The sequence below is a fragment of the Neltuma alba genome, unplaced genomic scaffold, assembly GCF_004799145.2.
Source record: "Neltuma alba isolate B1F8T4 unplaced genomic scaffold, ASM479914v2 tig00010783_pilon, whole genome shotgun sequence".
Taxonomy (NCBI): domain Eukaryota; kingdom Viridiplantae; phylum Streptophyta; class Magnoliopsida; order Fabales; family Fabaceae; genus Neltuma; species Neltuma alba.
Genome location: NW_021635601.1, coordinates 178015 through 202217, shown reverse-complemented (window position 1 = coordinate 202217; position 24203 = coordinate 178015). Strand labels below are relative to the sequence as shown.

At 32.1% G+C, this 24203-nt stretch overlaps 3 protein-coding genes across 7 annotated transcripts; all 3 read left to right on the top strand.

Annotated features, from left to right (window-relative positions):
* Positions 1-4320: 4320 nt before the first annotated feature.
* On the top strand, positions 4321-8860 carry LOC114759037 (uncharacterized). 4 transcript variants are annotated; one of them, XM_028948139.1, is made up of 8 exons: positions 4321-4458; positions 5845-5955; positions 6204-6323; positions 6442-6520; positions 6832-6918; positions 7120-7182; positions 7754-7845; positions 8612-8860. In XM_028948139.1, the coding sequence occupies exons 2-7, from the start codon at positions 5888-5890 to the stop codon at positions 7829-7831; spliced, it is 495 nt and encodes a 164-aa protein (XP_028803972.1). In that variant the 5' UTR covers positions 4321-4458; positions 5845-5887; the 3' UTR covers positions 7832-7845; positions 8612-8860. The 4 variants fall into 4 exon arrangements, with proteins under 4 accessions (XP_028803972.1, XP_028803969.1, XP_028803971.1 ...); XM_028948136.1 differs by lacking the exon at positions 8612-8860 and having other exon boundaries at positions 4322-4458; positions 7754-8092; XM_028948138.1 differs by lacking the exons at positions 4321-4458; positions 8612-8860 and adding an exon at positions 5414-5485 and having other exon boundaries at positions 7754-8092.
* A 2355-nt stretch (positions 8861-11215) lies between these two features.
* Positions 11216-20277, top strand: LOC114759036 (hydroxyproline O-arabinosyltransferase 3). Of its 2 annotated transcripts, none has more exons than XM_028948135.1 (9): positions 11216-11228; positions 16125-16734; positions 17831-17898; positions 18012-18213; positions 18482-18579; positions 18710-18779; positions 18905-18976; positions 19138-19251; positions 19924-20277. In XM_028948135.1, the coding sequence occupies exons 2-9, from the start codon at positions 16318-16320 to the stop codon at positions 19993-19995; spliced, it is 1113 nt and encodes a 370-aa protein (XP_028803968.1). In that variant the 5' UTR covers positions 11216-11228; positions 16125-16317; the 3' UTR covers positions 19996-20277. The 2 variants fall into 2 exon arrangements, with proteins under 2 accessions (XP_028803968.1, XP_028803967.1); XM_028948134.1 differs by lacking the exon at positions 11216-11228 and adding an exon at positions 15556-15957.
* Positions 20278-21539: 1262 nt separating this feature from the next.
* LOC114759034 (polygalacturonase-like) lies at positions 21540-23687 on the top strand. The gene is made up of 4 exons (XM_028948132.1): positions 21540-21668; positions 21973-22284; positions 22633-23151; positions 23469-23687. The coding sequence occupies exons 1-4, from the start codon at positions 21540-21542 to the stop codon at positions 23685-23687; spliced, it is 1179 nt and encodes a 392-aa protein (XP_028803965.1).
* The last annotated feature ends 516 nt before the right edge of the window (positions 23688-24203 follow it).

Below are 24203 nucleotides of genomic sequence, written 5' to 3'. Positions count from 1 at the left end.
CATGTGGGGCCATCGTTGTTATAAGCCACACTATTAACTTTTCATATTTCTCTCTCCTCCACGTGAAGCATCAATTCCTAAGGGCTAAGGCCGTCTTTGGAGGGCGTGTTAGACTTCGGAATCCATGCTATTCACTTGCCCTGGCCCCGCAATTTTTGTGTGTGCCCCAAACATCATCATCATCCATGAGCATCCTAATGAAAAACATGCCAAAAATCGAGAGAAAATCCAAAAAACTTGGGTATGAATTTGTAAAAACGAGAACGACAGGAAAAGAAATTACAAATTACAAATTCCAAATATAACGTAATTTTATTAGGTATTGATAAGTTTGAATTTATAAATGATACTCCCTCCGTTTCTTATTATAAGAGACAAATAACCGAATTATGTTGATAAAAAAACAGTTAAAATTAGTTAATAATAATTAATGTGTAAAAAATATAATTTTTTTTCAAAAATACTCTCATTAATAAGGAGAGAGCATGAGAGAGAACAATGGTAAATTATTAAAAGAAAGAAAAGTGGAAAGGAGAGAGAATGTAAGTTGGAGACAATAAATATGGGTAAAATAGGAAATCAACACAAAAAAGTAGAGACAACTTTTAAGTGTCTTTTATATATAGGAACATGTCATAAGCATTAAATGTCTCTTATAATAAGGAATGGAGGGAGTAATAAATTTTTGATGACATTTTTTGTTTGGCATTTATAAAATTCTAGTTTTTTTTTTTGGTTATTGTCCCTTTGTAAAATTCAATGGAAACGCTCCGTAATTAATTAAAATATTAAGATGTTAGTGGTTTTGGTTTTTACAATATCTCTTTCACTTAAAAAAAAAAGACAATGATAGAAAAAGAAGCTGAAAATTACAAATCCCAAATTAGGTTTAGTAACACAATATTATTTAGTATTGACAAGTTTAATTTACAAATGAAAATAAATTTTTGTTGATATTTTTTGTTTGGTATTTACAAAATTCCAACTTCTTTTTTTGTCACTGTCCCTTAAAAAAATAAAAAATACACCAATTTGTAGGCATTTTTAGAAATTTTTGATAGTATGGTGGTGGGTAGGGCTGTGCAAAAACCCAGTGGTCCAGTATGGTCCGGTCCAACCCAACCAAACATAGTCCAGTCTGGTCCAGAAAAAATTGTCCCGAAACAAGACTAGAGCAGACTGGACTGAACTGGTCTCATCGTGCTAGATTGGACTGGGGACTGGCCTCTCAGACCAGTTGGTCCAGTCTAGTCTAGGCCGGTTTTTCTTTAATTATTATTTATATAATTTTAATTTGATTTAATTTTTCTATATAAGTTTTTGGTCTATTCAAATAATCAAGATTTATCTATTAACTTCTTAAGTAATGAGCATGCGTATATACTTTCTACAATATAAGATCTATATTAATGAGGATTAATTAATAAAACATGACATTATCGGGAAATTGAAAGGGAATGATCAAATTTGATGAACTTTGAATTAAAATATGTGCAAAATTTTATATAGTAAGTTACAATCTTACCTCCTATTGAAGAAAAATTAAAAAAGAATAAAAATTTAGGTCCTAGACTGCCTGGACCAACTCTAATCCAACCCGACCTCGGATTGGTACTGGACTGGACCAGATCTCGGGCTGTCTTTTTCAACTCGAGGTCTTTATTGGACCAGACTTCGGGCTGATAACAAACCTGATCCAGTCTGGTCCACACGCACCCCTAGTGGTGGGGTAAGATTTGATTCCATCCTGTTAGTTGTTTATCATAAGGGCAAATATATAATTTAAGATAGAGTAAAATATTCTGACTCATTCTAATTTACATCAATTACACAGATCTCTCTTTTATTTTAAAAACTTACAATTTAGTCCAATTAGTTAACACTGTTAGGAATATTTTAAAAATATTATTTTAACTGAAATTTATATTAAAATAAAATTTATTTATTATTTTATTCTTCCTTCTAATAAATTTCTAAATTATTTTTTATAGTTACATCAATTTTATTATGTTAAAACAAACATAAAAGATTTGATTAAAAATTTAACTAATTTTATGAAATTTTATGATTTAAAGTAAAATATGAAAATTATAAATTCTTATTATTTAGACCAAAATTAATAAATTTTATACCATATTAGAAATTTTAAAGACAATTATTTTTTGAAACATATAGATGTCTAAATAATTATTAATTTAAAAAGGGACATTTTGATTAAAAAAATAATCTAAAGTCACAGTCAACATTCAACTAACTATTTGAGTGGATGAAAATAAAATTTTAAACATAGAAGAGAAGGTCATGTAACATATGTTTTAGCTGTAAAAAAATTTATATACGTTTTCAAAATAAAAAAGAGGTTTTTATAATTGAGATAAAATAAAAGAATAATCAATATATTTTACTCTTTAAGGTGAAAATTCTTTTCACCTATTTATTCTGTATATTATAAATCATAATTAAAAAGTTACTTCTAAAAACTTCCATTATAATTCTAAATAAGTCTTGACCGTATATAAAACATGAGTTCGTTGAGCTTTCACTTAATTTCGTTGATCAGTTTTGAATTGCAGTTGGCAAAACAAAAATATAAAATTGAATTTGGAATAAAGTACAACATGTTGCTTTATTGGATAAACTTTGACTAACAGTATTCATTTTGAATTTTATATAAATACATGAAATTTCAATCTAATTTTTCAAAACAATTTTTCTTGAGGAATATGTCGAAGTGACAAGAAAATGATGTGCACCTAGCAACTAGGGACGTAGGATTAGAGCTATAGCTACAAGATGTGGTTAGGACCACTTATTTTTCATACCTCGTCTCAAAAGGTGTTTCGAAAAATGTCTTATAATAAGCATCAAAGGAGCTGGCCGTGTTGTCTTCTAAACAGTGTCTTCTAGTTGTTATGAATAATACATATAATTATATCTTCATCAGTTTTTTAATATAAAATCTATTTAATTAATTTGATTAAATTAAAAAAGTTATATAAATTAGTTAATTATAAAAAATATGACACGTTTTTCTAAAATATCATAATCATTTTTTTTAATGCTCCCTCTTTTTCTTCTACTTAATTATGGTTGGAAGAGTATGTATCGGGATAATTTAGGAACAAAACCAACTCAACAATTAGGTCCTATATTAAAAGCCGGAGGAGTATATATGTATATATTAAAAGAGGATTTTTTCTTACTGTTTAAAATATTATCAGACACTAAATATAAACACATTTCTTAAATTTTTTTTTACTATTGATCTGTCATGCTGTGATGAGATACTGAAATTATAAAAAAAAGTAGTTAGTTGTTCATGTCAAGAGTATAAAAGGAATACTGCTTTATTTGAATGGGCCTGAAATTCCCAAGTTTGAATCTGGATTGAGGCTTTAGTGATTAGTGGGCCTTGGGCATGTTATTTTTGGATCTACCAAATAAGTGTTTTTCAGAAAATTGCTCGACAATCCCTATTTGCAAAATTTAGTGTCCAGATGTACCCAAGTCTTTGAACAAATACAACACCTCTTCATGTTTGTGCAATATATCGTTACCTAGTAGCTCAAGAAATACTGCACATAAGTAAAGAATAATTGCACATAAGCCCTTGAATCAAATTTTAGGCACATTTGGGCAATAAATTTTACAATGGGCTAATCTTTTCTTTCCCCACCTAAAATATAATTAAAAGAAAAAAGTTCATTTCGGTCAATCATCATCATCATCATCATCATTTATTTTTCATAATTTTTTTTAATGTTTAATGCATGTGTCTAAAATTCTCATCATTTTCCCTTAATTTAGACTTAAGTATTATTATTTTTTGTTGTGTTTTTGTCTACACTTGAGAAAGTAGGGCTGTGATTAGATTTTGGTAATGGTTAGAAAACAATGAATAAAAAAATTAACTGCAGAAAAATTAGATTTTTAAAAAAATAAGGACATGAAAAGAATTTTGTCTCATAAAACATTACATTTTTAAAAAAAAGTAATTATGCTTTTTTTTTTTAACTAAGTATAGATATCTTCCTATTAGAAGCAATCCTATTCAAAGCACTGTGGGCATTAAATGTTGACACCTTTCTAGCGGAGATTCGAATCTTGACTTGTTATGTTGTGAGGAGTTAATCCTTCTTCTTGATCCAATCTTGTTGGTAATTATGCCATTTTGTCCAACAAGCATAGTTTAGGCGATAGCTCCAAAAATGGGTTTTGGGCTTCTAAAATCCCAAACAAGGACTTCTTTTTTTCTGGCGATTTTGAGTCATGGCCCGCGCACTTCCAGAAACACTGATTTAGTTCCCGCAAACGCTCGGTTGCGAGGAACGCCGATCATTAATCGAATCGAGATAACACACTAAGACGATCCCCCGCAGCATTCTCGCCGTTTTCTGCTGTTCGCTGGCCGCCCATCTCAGCTGGTCGAGTTGGACTTCTTGACCGTGAGCCGCGGAGGTAATTTTCGAATCCCCCTCTCCCATCCTGGAAACTCTTCTATTTTCCCCCTATTCCTCGCTACGCTTCTTGTTGTTATCTTGGCTTTTCTATTAAAATGCGTGAACTCTATTCCCCAGTTTTAGTTCCGGGACATGGACGGTATTTAGCTGGCTGCCTTCAATTTTAGAGGGAATATCGGTTTCCTATTTTACTAATTTTCGTTCTTAAACCATTGGTGGTGTTTTTCTAGTTTGTGAATATTAGCTTCTTATTTTGTTCTATAAACTGTTGATTTTGAGTGAATTCTCTGTTAGTATTCTGAATTCAGTGGGAACTTGTTGAATAGCTTAACAATGTCAATGAGAATCCTTTGGTGCAACCTTTATCGAACAAAAAAGGAAAAGAAGGAAGGAAGAAAGCGCTGACGTAGTGATGTATTTAGACTGAGAAATGGTTCAGAAGATGCAGGCATTCTTCCTGCTTCCGTTAGGGTTTTAGAGAGTTTCAGTTTGCCTTCATTTCTTTTCACGTACCAGTGACTACGCGTAGGAGCCCAAGCTAACGCAGTTCTTCAGTTTGTACTTCATTGTTTTCCCACATAATTGACTGCATTCAACACTGCATTCTAATATTCTTTTACTCCATAGTACATCTCCGTGCCTAGAAATAATAATTGATCATGGTATCAACTCATATGGTACACATGTACAATATATCGTTCTTTTATTATCTGTTTCTGTGTTTTTAAATTTGTTTACATTTTGTTACGGTGCATTAAACTAGTTTTATAGGATATCTCATGCTTTTATTTCATTATAAGAGTGTTTCATGTCTTTGGATAAGCTTTGCTTGTCAACATGGCATGATGCCCTGTAGCTGATTGACAAAATGCTTGAGAAAGAAGGGCAACGATTTCTTGTACAGGTACCCTGGCCTTGGGTTTCACAGAGTCACAGACCTCTTGTTGCGTGTTGTACTTCAAGACATTGAGAAATTTTGGCCTAAGAATAGACAATGCTTCATATGAAACCAATTTACCAAGCATGTAAAGCATCCCCTAGCATTGCTATAAGCAAAGTAACTGTTACCCAGCAATATTTGATTGCATGCATTTTTCCTTCACTCGCCTGAAAAACTGAGCTGATGCATTTTACATTTTTTCTTGTATTTCTGTCTTTTCAAAATTTGAAAATTCTTTTAAAGCCAAATTTCACTCAAGTTACATTTTCGTGAGGTGTTCAAAGAGACAGCTGAGGCAACCAAAAGTGATTCTGTTACTTGGTATTGCAATATTATCTTGTAATGTCAGAGTATTTTGTACTTAATTATTATACTGAGCCAAAATCTGAGATTAGACTTAATGAATTCTTTGGTATCTATTCAAATATGATATTTATGTTGCAGGAACTATATAATTGAATCTGGTGCATGACCTTACCCCTGTACAATGGCTGATTCATCATCTGATTCGTCATTTTTTGATCGTATGATCAGCCAGCTTCGTACAACATGCAAGTATGACTTCCTATATCTGGTGCTTAATGAAAACTGTTCTAGCTGCAACTGTCAATGTCTCTTTGTTATAGAGTTGTGGGACTTGACTGACTGACTGTCTTTTATTAATTTTTGCTGCCACAATTTTTTCTGTCTAGTATGTTTCTGTCTCTAATAAGCACCAACTTGTCAATTCTCTTAAACCTTTTCCCCTTGTTACCCCCTTTCTTTGGTGCAATTTAATATTTATTTTCTTGTGTTGATGATAGGTATTATACTGGCTATCCAAAGGACCTTGGACCATCAAGGGTTATTCATTTTACCTCAGAGCGTCAGTTTATCAAGCTCCTTCAGGAAGATTCTCCTGTCGTTGTTGCATTTACTATCAGGTAGAATTAGCCTGATCCCCCATCCAACCCGAATTCGATGTTGACTTTAGGTCCAAAATTGTGAAGAAAATGAGAAAAGAAAAGATTTTGGAATAACCACAAGCTAATTATAATGCAGGGGTAACTACACGAAACATCTTGACAAGGTATTGGAGGAAGCTGCTGCTGAGTTTTATCCAAGTGTTAAATTTATGCGCGTAAGTTGTCATTAACAGCCAACTGTAAGTGTTGAAACTTAAGTCAATGACACAACACTTTATAAAGCATATTATTCACTTCTCTATTGATAGAAACACAAAAACATGTGTAGAAGAGGCATTGATGTAGTTATTAACTTCTGATGACTTGTAATTTTAATTTCAAGGACTTCAGCCTTAAAGTAGAATTAGTCTAGTCAAATCCTCCTCTTTATACCGGTGGCACCTATTTTCCCATTTACTACACTTCTATGTGCAGTCTAGATTTGTATTACTCTTTGCTGAAATGATTATGTTATGCTATTTTCCAGGTTGAGTGTCCAAAATATCCTGGGTTTTGCATAACACGACAGAGAAAGGAGTATCCGTTTATTGAAATATATCACAGCCCGGAGAAGGTACAGTACACCTCACATTGTTTGCTACGATATTCCTGCTCTGTCTCAAAATCTCATGGAAAGAGATCGTAATAGTCTCACAGACGCATTCCATGGCATGATTAACCCGAAAGCATGTTCTATCATGTTCTTGCAATAGGCCAATCTTTGTCGTGATTACCTGTCCATTAAAACCCTTACTGACTTTGCTTTTCCATACAGGCAGCGAACCAGGGAAGGATGGCTGATCCAAATATTATTAAATACAACGTGATGGTCTTACCTGTAAGTTATGGGGCCTGTTTATAAATTATCCCCGCTGTTGACCGCCCTCCATAAAAACCAAATTAGATGTTCTACACTCATATATCTATGCATTTGGAGAAAAAGCAATCCTCCTCTGGTCCTTAATGTAGGATCTAATTAGGGAGTTGGTGTTGGTTTTATATGTAAGGCTTATTTCATATGTTTATAAATTTTTTTTCAAAATAGCCCTATTGATATTCTGCCAACAATAATCAAATAGGAGAGGAAGGGAGGAAATTAATGAAGATGTTTTAGGAAAATCATATCACATTAACTAATTTAACTAATATCCTTGATTTATTCAAATTAGTTAATTATGTCTTAGATTGAGGGCTGGAGTAGTATAGAAGAATATGATTATGTTTGAGGTTCACATTTATAATGTGTTTTCGCCTAATCTCTCTTCAAATACACTCTGCATTTAGTATTGTGGAGGTAGAAGATCTAAGTGTTAGTGTCTGCTTTAAATAACTTAGTGAAAGTTTGCTGGATTTGTTTATATCCGTTGAATACTGATGAGCTGTGTCAAAATTTTCATTTAAATATGCAGTTTAATTACGACCTCAGTGTCTATGGATTTAGAGAGTATTTTAAGCGCCATGGAATACAGGCATCAAGCCCCAAGTAAAGATAATGCGAAAGGTTTGAATTTAACACAACCATTAATTAATGGAATAATATGTGCATACTTGCATATTCTGTGTTTGATCCTGTGAAGGATTTGCCTGCTTTATTTTCTCTTCTGTATTTAGGAATGTAGTAAACTCACGCAAAAGGAAAAAGATATGTTGTAGATTTCTTCGACTATTAACGCTGTAGATGGCTCTTACTTAGAAGAAACATGTTATAAGTGTCACCTTTGATTTTTATGCAGTTTCAAGTATTGGCCAAAAAAAAAAAAATTCTCTTGAATTCTATATAATAATGTTCGGTAGGGAGGGAGCAGGAGGGACTCACGCCTGAACGTTGCATCGCTTGTGGTTTGTGATTTATTATTGATGTTATATTGTATACTGATGGCTTTCGTATATTGTCTCATTGAACACAATCTTTACCTATGTCTTAAATACTCGTCACACCCAACAAAAACCCACAGCATAAATTCCGAAATTTTGCAGCTCAGTTTTAAAATTTTTTGGGGGTTATTTTAAAGAATTTATGTTGCCCAGCATATTACCGCATATGATAGTCGGATGATAGGTTCATTAATTAGAGTTTAAAATCTGCATTCTGAAGAATAAATCTCCCTCGTTTTTTCCTTTTTCTTTTTGAAAAAGAAAAAATATTCGATCTCTGAAGTTTCACTGAACTTGTAATGTAGTCCTTGTGCTTTGACTCATCATGGTTCACTTCTAATACCTTTCTTTTGCCCCCTTATCTCCATCCGTTCCTATGTTTCTGAGACCAGGAGAAGTCCCTTATTACCTGTGCTATGTGATAGTGATAACAATTAACAGTGTATTTTCCCATTAGGTAGGGTTTAAGGAGGGATAGATGTACGCAGCCTTGTTCTTATAAACAAAGAGGCGGTTTCTGGGGATTTAAACTTCCAACTTTCAGATCATTTGACAGCAACCATTATTGTTGCTTCAAGACTCATTTGCATAAGTCCCACATCTGAATAAATAAATTGAGATTATTTTTTCTTGTTGGTTTGTAAGAGCGGGTTTCATTGAAAACTGTGTTGATGAAAATTTCCTTATCATTGAATAGGATCCAACAGCTTGTTACGCACATGCAAATAAAATAGAGAAAATAATTAAAAAAATACTTATTGAATTTTAAAATGATAAATAGGTGATTCTGATATATTTTCACATGTCAAAGCTTCATTATAAGAATAGTCGTCAATTATTTTGTCATTTTTTTTTCAAATAATAAAATATGGACTCTGGTATGGAGCAATTCATTTCAATTTGGGAGGAGACTGCACGTGACATTATAGACCCCTCTAGCTATCTCTTGTCAATATATTAATGGCTGCCCCAAAGCTAAATGCCATTAACTTGAGGAAAGGGCAACAAAGCCAGTTGTTAGCAACCTTTATTGTGAATCCCGTGACCCCCAAAAGAAAAAAAAACTACTCTTTCAATTCTTAATCCGAGAGTCAATTCATTTAAATAAGTTTAAAAATTTTAATATATTATTTAATTCTAATAAATATGATCTAATTTTCTTAAAATATCACTATATAACATTAGATTATGGGGCTTTGTAAGTTAGATAATTAGTGTGAAAAATGATAATAACAAAGAAAATTTGAATCAAATTCTTACATTTAGGATTAAAATTAATTCCTTAATTATCTATTACATTTGAGTAAGCAAACTTAAGGCACAAAATTACATGGAGAGAATATATTAAAATTAAATGAAACCAGGGGAATGAAGCAAAACATGATGCAAAATTAAAAAAAACAATTTTTTTTTTACTTTTTATTAAGAAAGTGATAACTTGTCATGCTGCTGCGTTTGGAATAATCATTTTTAATTATGAAAAAAACAGAAATAATACTTTTTAGTTTATCTTAAAAGAAGTTCTATCTTTTGAATATATGGCCGACAAAGCAGAAATAGAAAAGACATTTTGATTCCTTATATTTGAATAGAAAAATGTGAATATTCCTTCCATTTTCAGTCCCACTCCTTTTCTTAATAATAAAATGATTCTTTTGTCAGTTAGTGGGCCTAACATGACTGTCCACTTCATCTAATTCCTTAAATTGAACAAAAGAAATTCTGACTATGATTGATTTCTATTTCAGAAAAATGATTTAAAATATGATTTACATATGACATGAATAACCTATTAAAAATATCAATCTTGGTGAAAAATTACTGGCTGCCGTCCTTAATATAAAAACTAGTTAACTAATTTGATTAGATTATGAAAATTAATTAAATTAGTTATTTGTAATAAATAAGTGTTGTTTTTTCTAAAATATTTTTGCTAATTATGTGTATTAGTTAGAACTACTGCTTGATAGAACCTTTAACATGTACGACTACTATAAGAACTACTTTATTAAAAAAATATAAGAGACAAAATATATTAGGGTATTATATTTAAAACTAAATTGAAAGTCATATACTTACACTAACTTCTATAATAAGGAACGAGGTAGTACATTTTTATTATGTTATTACTCTTCCGTTTTCAAACAACAGCCATTTTTTAAAATTTTGACTTTGTTTTCAAACTTTTGTCCTTTAGAATTTCAATGACGCATCATCTATTTTTCGAATAAAATAATAGTACCTTGTTAGCATAATATTAATGTATTTCATTAAGAGAAACATACCCTAATGTTATTTTTTAGTAGTACTCAACACTTTAATTTTATTTATAGTATATCCAATATCTTGATGCTATCTGTCTGTTACATTTAACATCTTAATCTTATTCATGACTTGGGTGCTAAATGTATTGTAAATAATTTTAGAGTGCTAGAAGTATCAAAAAAATCACATGAGATTTTGGATGTACCATAAATGAGATTAAAGTGCTAGATGTTATTTAAAAATAATATTAGGATGTTGAATGTTACTTTACCTAGATATTATTGTATTTACTATAGTATTTCATTAATATTATTAAAAAAATAGTTAAGTCAAATTCTTTATATTTATTATACTAAATTCTCAAATTTTACATATTCTTATTTTTAGTGCTATCTATGATTTTTTTTTAACCCCAGTGCCAAATGCATAGACGGCCAAAAAAAAAATCCAAATGCATGACACCAAAATAATTATTGATTCAATTTTTAAAGAAAAATTATAACATACTCCTCCGATCCTTAATATAGGACCCAATTCATGAGTTGATTTTGGTCCTAAATATAAGACCCATTTCTTATATTTATCAATTTTCTTTAAAGTACCCTTATGAATACTCCCTCAACCATAATCAAGTAGAAGAGGAAGAGGAGGTATTAAGAAAGATGATTATGGTGTTTTAGGAAAAATGTGTAACTTTTCTTATAATTAACTAACTTACCTAACTTCCTTAATCTAATCAAATTAGTTAAATGGGTCTTATATTAAGGACCGGAGGAGTATCATTTTTTTAATCAAAGAAGTTTGTGCCCACACAATGAACCCATGTGCTTAGCTAAGAAAAAGAAAAAGGATACATTCCATTTTTGTTATCGGGCTAACATCCATCTATTCAAAAAGTGATTGAAGATAAAAGAAAAAGTGCACGATTCATTTTGGAGCATCATTTCACGATTTCTGTTTATGGAAGAGACAAATTATGACGTGGAGCACTTGCATATTGCCTATCCTGTCCTCTTTTTTTTTTTTTTCTTTTAAATTTTTTATGCAATTAAGATTATTTCAAGATTCTTCTGGCTAGAATGAGAGTTAAATTAAGCTGGTTTGTGCCAAAATAACAACAACAATACTAACAACAACATTCAGCCATAAATGACTAAAGAGGTGTTTGGCAACCCTCAAAAGTCCTTTTTAGAAGCACTTTTCCGCAAAACAAGACAAACTCCTCCACATATTGACTTCGTAAACCGTAAAAGCACTTTTAAAACTATGGTTTGGTTTCCATCCAAACACATCCTAATATTCTCTTTTGGAGGTTTGTGATGGGGACAAATATTTTTAAATTGTATTCTATTATTTTTACTTTTTTAATTGAAATCACTAGTTTTTTTAATTAATAGTTGAGAAATTGGGGGGAAAAAAGAACTGACATAATTTTATTGAATGACAAATGTAAGTTGAAAATTGTTAAAGAATTATTAATTTATATTCTTGTATGCATATAGTTGTTGTTTCTCAAAGTTTTAATTTTGGTGATGTGGATAAGTTTTGATACTTTAGGATGTGCATATGTGAATAAGAATGAAATATACGTCTAGATAGAGAGTTTTACCTTTATAGTTTAAAATTCAAATTCTGATAACTTTTCATATTTAAGATAATATAAATTAAGTCACATTTTCATATTACTTCCGGTTTTAATTATAAAATATCATTTGCAGTTTATAGACGAAGTCTTATAAATAAAATAGAAGGAATATATTGATCATTTTTGGTAAGCTTCTCCTTAGCACTTTTTTTTCTTCTCTCTCTCTTTCTTGTCAATGAATTTGCTGTGTAAATATCAAGGGAGTCCCAAATCCTTCAGGTGCGTCCCAAATTCTTCAGGAGGAAACCATCTTGTCCTCATGTTTTTATAATATTAAATGAATCATTAATTTTATGTTTAAACAAAATTCAGATTCATTTACTTATATCCGTTTTAACTAATTTTTTAGTTAAATCTCAACATTTGATTTGGAGGTTGGTTGTAATCGACATAAATTAATGAATTTAAGTTTCTTACTTTATGTTTGATTCAAAATTCTTTTACTATCATCGATTTCCTTTTCTTACATACCCCATGTTAAGGGTGTTTAAGGCTGACCTGTCCTGGTCAGCCCGTCCCGGTCCCGGCCTTATTGGGACGGGACGAATATGTCTGGAAATTTTTCGGGACGGGACAAACCGGGACGGGACGGGACATGAGACGGGGTCGTCCGTCCCGGTTCCTTTTTTTTTTTAAATTTTTTATCCTATTATATAATATTTTTTTTATATTTTTTTAAAGATTTGAGACTATTGTATGGAACTATAGATATATTTATTTAGAGTTTTTATATTTGTTGATGATTTGAGATTATTGATGATTAGAAATTTTAACAAGTTTTTATTGTGTTAAAAGCTTTTGTTTAGAGTGTTTAATGATTATTATATGTAATATTTTGAGTTTTTGTTGAAGAGTGTCCAAACAAATAAAAAAGAAAATAAAAAGATGTTTTTATAAGGCTTAAGCCCAAAAAACTATAATTAAAAAAATCAGATTTTATTAAAAAATTAAAAAAATTTAAAAAAATAAAAAAAATATCGTAACGTCCCGGTCCCGTCCCGAATCCGTCCAGTCCCAATCGAGACTGGAATAGCACCGGGACGGACAAGAATACGAGACAGATTTTCTGTCCCGTTACTGTTTATTGGGACGGAACAGTCCTACCCCATGTAAGATGTGTTTAATTTAGAGACTTCACTTTTGGTACAATTAATAATAATAATAATTCTTGTGAAGAATTCTATTATAAATAGGTTAAGCTACATATAATTTTTTTTCCTCTAAATGTATATCTTTTTTTTTTGTCTAAATAAACTTTATGACTATCTTGAACTTTAAAAGTTTAAAATTAACACCCTATTTAAGTTTGAATTGTTATAAATTTTATATTTTAAGGGCTTTACTAATTTATATGTAATATTTGACTTATTAATCAAAGGTCTGTGATGGAAGATTGCATTGTGAACAGTTTGTTTATAAATTATTGAGACCTAATTTGTTGTTAACCGTAATCTTACTTATGATGAGTTGAAGAATATTTGATCACAAAAGAACATCTTGATTAGGTAAAGAATTTTATATTAGTTTGGTTCGATTTTCTTTTTAGCCATTAGTTTGGCTTGATTGCTCATTAAGTTATTTTATCTCTCTAATCTCGTTGATTTTCTTCTTCTTGTTTTTTTTTGGCCAACAATGCCATTGATTTTCAAATACATGAAGTTAGGTCAAATAAAATTATTGAGAAGACAAAATTCAATTCGTGCTTGTGTTTTTTATTGACAAAATTCAACTTTAAGATTTTATGGAAGAAAATCAAAATTTTATATCTCTCATATTAATATATATACTTCTCTTGCCCTATTTATAAGTTAGTTCCAAATATTTTATATAGATCAAGAAAAACATTAAACATCATCAGCTCTTATTTAAAATTCCATAACTTTTTAATTTTAATTTTATTTACTTTACATTATATCCGATAAAAATAAAATCAACATAATAACAAATAAAGGATGAAATTATATATCTATATAAAAAATTTTCTCTTACTTTCTTATAAATAAGATAAAAAAATACTCCATCCGTTCCTTAATATAAGAGACATTTGATGGTTATGGCATGTTCCTATACATAAGAGACACTTAGAAGTTATCTCTATTTTTTTGTGTTGATTTCCTATTTTACCTATATTTATTGTCTTCAACTCATACTCTCTTTCCTTCCCACTTCTCTTTTTTTGAATAATTTACTATTGTTCTCTCTCATGCTCTCTTTCCTTATTAATGAGGGCCTTTTTGGAAAAAAAATTATACCTTTTACACATTGATTATTCTTAACTAATTTTAACTATTTTTTTGATCAACATAATTCGGTTATTTGTCTCTTATAATAAGAAACGGAGGGAGTATATTTTTTCTCTGTCTTATATATAGGAGTAGAGGAGTATTTGATTAATATTTAATGCAACATTTAAAGTGGCACCCAAAAACTGTTTACAAGACAATACGTTGGTACAAAAGGAATGTTCAATCAATACGTGAACCAATAAGCTTAATTGTACTTAAGGGGTGTTTGGACTAGTAAAAATCATAAATCAAAGTAAACTTTTCCACATGCCAGTCTATTTTTTTATTATAAGTCACTTGTATTCTAAACCCGCAAATCAAGAAATATATTAAATTAACCATTTTTTCCCATATTTATCCTTATTAAAAGTTGAGAGAGAGAGAAAGAGGGAAGGGGTAGATTGCATAAGAAATGAAAAGTTAAGAGAGAGATGGAGAGAGATTAATTAATTTTTTTATTAAATTAATAGGGGTAAAATTAGAAAAAGATCGTTAATTATACTACAAGTGACTTATATTTTGAAACAAACTTTTGAGGTACAAGTAATCTATAATAAGAAATATAATGGTATTTATTTCTTATATCGTAAAAATATTTTTAAACTGATGATTTTATTTTTATCTAAATATTTTTTTATAATGTGAGATTGATCTTGAATACCTGGTCAGGTCCGACGTTGTTTTAAGGAAGAACCTGATGTTACTTGGCTTATGGTATGCACGAATGTATTATTTTATACGAGTACTATCATTTTGTTAAAATAAAGATGAGATTTATACAGAGTACTTATGTCATTGTATCATGGGGCCGCAGCATACTGACATTGGCATTTTTAAAATGAAAAAATCCAAAGTACACACATCCAATAAAGTGGTTTCAGATTCAGATGGACAAAAAAATTACTTGGTCTGTGCAGATCAAAAATAGATAAAATAAAAAAATAGTTAGGCTAACTTTTATAAAGTGTGGTACTATAAACAGAGGCCAGGGGCCACACCTACGAAGGAGCAATTTGCGTCGCATTGGATCGCCTTTTTCTTGTGCCCAATAAGTTATGATAAAGACAAATTGGATGTGTCTGCGTCAATGACCGGGATTTGCGTCCATTACCAATCCGATTCAGCAAAGCTTGAATCTTTCTCTCTCTTTCTCGGTTCGGTGGTCACCCCGTCATCGACTTCATGCGCACCAAAGTGCGCTCTCTCTTACCGCCATTTCTCTTGTATGTAAGGGAAATATACACACGCGTATATACATATATTATCATATTCAATTCTCGAGTCAAATAGTCGGACAGACTTTTGGCGACGACCCTTCTGTTCAATTCAAACCTCCGCGTTTTCTAGTCGTTACTACAGGCAGCATCTGTCAGAGTTTCAAATCTTCGCCAAAGTCTTGTACTTTTTGTGTCACTCGTTTCTGGCTTGCCCTTCTTTAGCCGGCATTTGGTTTATTTTGCATCTCTTTGAGCTTTCCCCGTCTGGGTTTCTTTAAATGGAGTAGAAGATCAGATCTGTTTGCGTGAATCTTAATTCTGATTAGGTATGGGGTTTTCTTTGTATCTGGGTTTCTGTTTCTAGTTTTCGCCCCTTATGCTTATGCCTGAATTTGACTTTAATCTTACTGTTTTTCTTGTTCCCCTTGAAGCTTTTGGTTTGGGGTATAATTGAATAATTGTGCTCGTTTTTGTTGTTCTTACTTTGATGCAGAGATTTCTTGTGGAGCATCAATTGGATGAATACATAAAAGAATGTGTGGTATCTGTAGATGATGTTTTTGAACTGATGTTACTGGGGGGCGAATGGGATTTTAGTTTCAACAAGGTGTTGTAGATTGCAGAATTGGGTTGAGTCGACTTTTATATATTCATAAGTCGTGTGCGAAGAACCAAATATTTTAAAAATGATAGTGAAGAAAAACATGGGACGTGCAAAGTCAGCACTAATGCTGATTATGGCGCTTGGGTTCTTCTTTGCCACTTATAATTTGCTATCTATGATTATGCACAACAAAGAATCGAATTCTGGAAGTTGGGTGGCTGATGGGTTGGAATTGTTTGATCCTGTTTTAAGGATGCCTGGAAGGGTGATTGGATCAGCGGAATCCAATTCAAAATTTCATGTTGCCTTGACTGCAACTGATGCTGCTTACAGCCAATGGCAATGTCGGATTATGTACTACTGGTATAAGAAGGTAAAGGATATGCCTGGATCAGACATGGGAAAGTTCACACGAATTTTGCATTCAGGCAGGGAAGATCAATTGATGGATGAGATTCCAACTTTTGTGGTTGATCCACTTCCTGAGGGCTTGGATCGGGTAAGGAATTTTTGCTTCTGTTGTGTGAATTCAGTATGTTTTCAGCCATTACTATTTAGTCCAATCAAATTGTTAAGTACAGTACCTGGAATTGGGAAACAGTTGGTGTCTTGACATATAGAATGGTTTCACTAGGGAAAGAATCTCAAAAAGGCAAAGCAAAAGTTCTGATAATTGAATATGGTCAGGATGGCCAAATCATTTACAGAGTCTCATCCTTCCAATCTACAAACCTAGTGATCAAGTCTTTTTTGGTACATATTGGGGAAAGGAATAGAAAGAGAAAGGGGATGATAACAAGTAGTTTGTTTTTTTGGCTATAGGATGATAAAAGTAGTTTTGAAACTGAGAAACGACACTCATATTCCTCTTTTTTCTACGGTGAAAATTTTCAGTTGCTGTCCCAAATCAATGATGGGTTCTATTTGCTGTCTAAATTAAATGTGCATTCGAATTGTACCGAACCTTTTGTTTGTTCTCTTGTTCCGTTCCCTAAAAGTCACAGAATAAGACATCTATAATGATAGCAAGGACATGATGAACATTGTAAAAAACATTTCAACTACCTCCACCTCCACCTCCACCTCCAACTTACCATGCCAAACAGGCCTAAAAATTGATAGCTATCTTCACATCACTGAGAGAGTTTGAATCTGGTAGTTTTGTTATAATAACTTCTTCATCTCTTAAAAATTATTAAAAATTATAGCGCTCATCATTTCATCCTCCAAATTGAAGTGCTCAATGTAGGGGCCACATTGGAATTTTAAACTGAATACCTTTCCACTTTTTATTTCCATTTCATTAACTATTTAAAGGGTGGAAGGTATGCTAATTCCTTCATATTCTATCCCATTTATTCTCTTTCCTTTCCATACTGGGTGAGATGACGTTTCTGTACCAACTTAACAATGCATTCTTGAGTCAGAAGTTTTGGTTGGATCCCATGATTTTACACATCTTGGTGGTGAATTTGTTGGCATGAGTGCCAGTCTGCTGATACTTGTTAGCTTTATCACACACTCCTTTGCTTGTGATTACTTTCTTTCATCCTCCCTATTTATTTTATCAAAACTTAAGCCTGTTCTTGGTGCAGGGTTATATTGTCCTAAATAGACCATGGGCTTTTGTTCAATGGCTGGAAAAAGCAACTATTGAGGAAGAGTGAGTTTATTTTGGTTTTCCATATTTCTATACTTCTAAGAACGAAGTCTGACAGCAATACAATTTTTTTTCTTTTTTTGCCATCGCAATATAATTTGTGATTTCTTGTGCAGATATATTTTAATGGCAGAGCCTGACCACCTATTCTTAAGACCATTGCCTAATTTGGCTTATGGAACCAAACCAGCAGGTTATCCATTCTTCTACATAAAACCAGCTGAAAACAAAAAAATAATTAGGAAATTCTATCCTGAGGAGAAGGGTCCTGTTACTGATGTTGATCCCATCGGCAATTCTCCCGTAATCATTCATAAGGTGAACTCACCTACAGCTCACATGAGTTGCCTGATTGATTACTATCTAGATGTTTCTGGAAAAGCTGGACCAAAAAAAAAAAAAAACAGTAATTAGCACTTTTAGAGGAGAAACTTACAAATTATACAGGGAAACAGTTTAGTGGTCTTACTTTAACTTGCTTTATAGTTACTACTATCACAATACAGCTAATATTTATTTACCAATTTATGCTAAAGCAAAATAGTTTCATCTTAAGGCACTGATCCTTCTTTATCATGAACGTTAGTCGTTGCTTGAGGACATTGCTCCTACATGGGTGAATGTTTCCTTGCGAATGAAAGATGACCCGGAGACTGATAAGGCCTTTGGATGGGTGCTTGAAATGTGAGTAGTTGTCAAGAAACACTGGAGCATTTTTTTGCTTAGCATATATTTGTAATTGATCTTCATTTCATATTGAAAATAATCATGGCCAGTTGGCCACTGACCATATCTGAAACTTTGACACATGAAGGTATGCATATGCTGTGGCATCTGCATTGCATAATGTGCGGCATATTCTCCGAAAAGACTTTATGCTGCAGGTGCGTATCACACGAGTTCTGTCAAACATTGATTTTTCTCTTCCTGTATCTTTCCTATGCTAGAGATTATTTTGTTACTCAAAGTAGCAAACCAGTTATCAACACGTGTCTTTGTACTGTTTCAGCCACCTTGGGACTTAGATACTGAAAAGAAGTTTATACTCCATTATACATATGGATGTGACTACAATCTAAAAGTAAGCTGATCCTTCCTCCCTCTTTTCTATATTATGCTAAACTACACTAAAGTTATTCTTAAGATTCTCTTTTCTCACATTTGTCCATTTTAAAAGTCGTAGTCTTGCTTGCTTACTGGTTAGTGCTTAAGCTATGTATTTCCCGTAATTTCTCCATCCAGGGCGAGCTAACATATGGAAAGATTGGAGAATGGCGTTTTGACAAGAGATCATATCTTATGGGTCCTCCACCGAAAAACCTTTCCTTACCTCCACCCGGGGTTCCTGAAAGTGTGGTAAGTTGTTCAATTTTCTAATTGGCTTTTTCATAAATGATTAATCAAATCCATATTGATCAGGAGTTGAGATTAGTGGAATTTGCCCTTTTCGGATCATTCCAAAATTGTATCTCTCCTTAATATTGATGTCTCTAAAATGGTGTCAACTTCTTATGAAGGCCAAGTGACAGGAGGCTTTTAATCACAGAAATAAACGTATCCACTAGTGTTAACTAACCTTTGTCCTCCCCATTGACGTTGGCAATTGGTATTCACTATATTCTTGTTAACATCTTTGATCTGTCGCCATAGTTCTGAAAATCAGCGCGGCTTGTTTTGTGACTCTGTTGACTTTCAATATCCAAACTGTACATAGATATGCTAGAAAACTCAGGTTTTTAGCCATATGGGGATGCGGGAAAGTCTGATGAGTAGCAAGCCAGATTTACATGTTGACATTTGATTCGCAACCAAAGATTCTTACACCAATTAAGTCTCTTTTTTCTATCCAACAGCCAAAAGTTGTAGGTTCTTGTTTGATTATTTATGTAGAATTCTATGTTTCAAATGCTGATTGGTGAATAAACAGTTAACTATGGAACATTCATCTAGCACTGTGCTGATGATTTTTGTGATTGGCTTATTGCTTTGGTTTCGGCAGTTACTAGATACTGTGCTGGTGATTTGCAGGTGAGACTTGTAAAGATGGTCAATGAGGCTACTGCTAACATACCTAAATGGGAAACATTGAACAGAAGCTGATCAAAAGGATTTTTTTTTTTTTAAAAAAAGAAAAGGACCATTGGGTTTTATTTGTGTTACTGATGCAGAGTGACTGCAATATGAGAAGTACCAAAGTACCAAACCCTAGATACATGTGATGAGGATGATGATATAAGAGATTAGTTTTAGCAGAGGGGGAAATGTGATAGATACAAAGAATGCTTTGGTACTTTTTGCTCTGCAAATAGAGTTTTGTTAACCACTTGCTTCATTGCTTCTCAGGTTGTAAAAAACACTCACATCTTATTACACAGTTTTTTTTCCCCCTGCCTATGCTCAGGTCTGAATTTAACCAAAAAAAAAAATAAGCATAACACTTCTTAGATAGACTCAATTTATATATAAAAAAATCAAGACAAAAAAGAAGAAACTAACTACAAATAGGTATTTAAGCATGTAAAATGTTCTTTAAGACCTATGATATTCTTACCATTCTCAATCTTTCTTTTGTAAATCAATAGCACACAACTTCCATGGTTGACAAGGTAAAACAATAGATGTAGAATTTAAAAAAAGAAGGGAATCCTCCTATGGATTGTTCTTATAAAATCGCGTATTTACATATCCATAGAAAAGAAATTTGGGACTGTAAAATTCATTAATGTCTAGTTGTCCTAGTGGTAATATTATCATGTTTGGATCAGATTTGAGGTTTGAATCCAACATTGACATGTTTGTGTGTATATGTACTTGATTGTATTATATTAAAACAAGTATTTAGTTTGTCATGTTAGGGGTTAACCCTTTCTACTAGCTTCAATTCTTATTGATATTAACTAAATACTTATAAATTGGAATACTGTATTCTTGAGAATAAAATTTCTCAAAATCAATTTTTAACCCAAAAAAGGAACTTTGGGACAAAAGAATTACTACGCTAAGAATTGATTTAGCAAGTAGCAACATACAGTCTCTTTGCAAATATTTCTTGTGACATATTCACAAGATTCTCTGGAACCAGCCATAATTTTATTATGATATTTTTGAACAATTTATATAATTAAATCTAACAAACGTGAATAATTATTTGGAAAACGTGCACATATGATTAACTAAACAACTATAAACACCAAAAAATACTATATTCTTGAGGATAAATTTTCTCATAATGAATTTTGTAGTAATAATATTTGAATTTTCCAAACAAATTATCTTGCAAAAGCGGATAAAGATTGTTTGTTTTTAAGTGCCCAAACGAGATTGTTCACTTACTTTGAAACAAAAAATCTTGAAATTCGGGAAAATTTTAATTATTGCATCCCAAATGGCCAAATATGAACAATGATTGTTAAATAAACGGGCTTTGGTTATATGCTTGTTTAAAGAACGACTATCGGTTTATAATTTCATTATTAGGCTATATATATGGTCTTTTTCAGTTTTGCCACAACAATATAAATGGCTCTCTGTGTAAATGGGATTTCACCACCACCTTATATTATTCTACTTGAGAGAGAGAGAGAGAGAGAGAGAGAGAGAGAGAGAGAGGAAAAGCCTATAAATAATTCAAAGAAGAATTAAATATGGACACGAATTTGAGTATTATTTATATTTCTACTTTATTTTTACTGCTAGCATCTTCAATTATAGCTCAACCTGTGGTTTTTGATATAACAAAATATGGAGGAGCGCCTAATGGAGACCTGACCTCGGTGAGCATTTATCTTTTGGATTCCTAGTTTGAATGTTTAGAGTGACCAAAAAAAATTCGGGACAAAAGAATTAGTATGTCTCAAATTAATTTTGCAACTATTTTCCCTTTAGAAATATTTCTTTTGTGACAAATTCACAAAAATTTCCTTGAAAAACTTGTATGACAAATTTTGTAATTGATTTTTTTTAATGAAAAACAAGTTTTGCCATGAATTCTTTGTTTAGTTGTTATCACATGTTAAGTATATTTGTACAAAAAACTTTTATTGAAATACCCTTGGCCTGTTGATTGATGTTGATAAGAGCTTGGAGAGAGCATGGAAAGAAGCATGTGCATCAACAAGTGCAAGCAAAGTTTTGGTGCCAAAAAATTCATACAATTTAAGACAAATAGAGCTCAACGGCCCTTGTAAAGCTCCAATTGAGCTTCACATTGAAGGTAACATTGCAGCACCAGAAAACCCTAATCAGTTTGATGGAGATGCTCAGTGGGTTAGATTTGGATACATTGATTCTTTTACTTTATCCGGCGGAGCCACTTTTGATGGTAAAGGTTCAATGGCTTGGAGGCAAAATAATTGTCATCAAACTTGGAATTGCAAAAAGCTCTCCATGGTAATTAATAAATCATACACAATTATAAAACTTATCTGTTGAATTCCTTATATCATCGTTTTCTTCAATTTCTAATTGAGATATAACAAATATATAGCTACTAAATAATAATAAAAGAGTATATGTTTCAACATCAAAAATCACATAATGAGCAAATTTTCTCATAATGGTGAAAAAAAAAGGTTTGAGAGAAACATAAGAAAAATTAGATTGATTTGTGTTCACTCTGTTATGCCTAACCCCTTTTCCTCTTTTTGATTTAGCCTCTTCTAATAATGAAAAAAAATTATATTAATGGTGTAGGAATTCTTTTAAAAGCCTAACAATTTTTTTTGAAATGTCTTTCAGAATTTTGGTTTCAGCTTCATGAACAATTCAATCATACAGCATATAACATCAAAACACAGCAAAAACTTTCACGTAAATGTTCTAAGCTGCCGAAATATTACATTCAGCAAATTCATCATTGAAGCCCCAGCAGAAAGTCCAAATACAGACGGAATCCATATCGGAAGATCAACACAAGTGAAAATACTTGACTCAGTTATTAGGACAGGAGATGATTGTATCTCATTGGGTGATGGAAGTAGACAAGTTAGTATTGAGAATGTGACATGCGGACCTGGCCATGGCATTAGCGTTGGAAGCCTTGGAAAATATGAAAATGAAGAACTTGTGGAAGGTTTGATAGTGAAGAATTGCACTTTCATAGATACTGATAATGGTGTGAGGATCAAGACATGGCCTGGTACTTCGATTAAAATCCCAGTCTCTCAACTGCGTTTTGAGAATCTTGTCATGATTAATGTTACAAATCCTATAATCATAGACCAAGAATATTGTCCGTGGAACCAATGTTCAAAGCAGGTATTTGGTTGTCTCTCCCTCTCTCCCCTCTCAAAATACATGCATATTTGTACATGTATAAAATAGTAAACAATATGAAATTAAATTAACTCTTTAACAAGCATTTTAAGATGCATCCGTGCATTCGAAAAGCTTTGAAGTTTATCAAATGAAAAATTGCATCCATGATGCAAATGTTGGAATAACAAGATGAGGATATGCATATAATTTGGATAGTTCTTTTTCTGTTTTAACATATTTTCTTAGTTTCCCTACATATTTCTAATTACTTTCTTTTCACTTTGTATTTCCTTTTTTATTTTGAGCTGCTACAACAGACCCCGTCAAAAGTACAAATAAGTAGAGTTTCCTTCAAGAACATCAGAGGCACATCAACAACAAAGGAAGGAATGATTCTAATTTGCAGTAGTAGTGTACCATGTGAGAAGGTAAAACTCACAAATATTGATCTCAAATTTAATGGGACTCCTACAATTGCCACTTGTAAGAACATCAAGCCCCAAGTCTTTGGAAAAGTACCAACTTGTACTCCTTAGCATGTATTTTTTACTCATACATTAAATAAAAAAAATCAGTTATAATTTGTAGTTTGATTGTCGGTTTTTATTTGGTATTTTCTGGTTCAAAAATTATAAACATGATAGGCGATTTCTAGTCTTTACCAAAATATCGCCAAACAGATTATTTGGCGCAAGGGGAATACACAAGTGCTTCCCCAAATGTCACAGACAACAAGTCTAGTCTTGCTTTTCTTCATTCTCTGGCTTGAAACCTCACAGAAATTAGAAATAAATCCATTCAATCACTTCCACCTGCTTCAAAGAAGTTCCACCAAACAGCAAAAGGTCATAAGCAAAAGCTTGAGCTTGAAAGAGAGAGTTCACTACTACAAAATAATGCTTCTACCTAAAGAGATTGAAGGCAGAAGTAAATAAGAAGAGCCTTTTAAATTGGTGGACTAATTTGATAGGTTTTCATCGTTTCCCACGGACTTCATTTTCAATAGGGTGACCCAGTTTTTTCACCCAAGGAGTGAAGATATACAGAGAAAT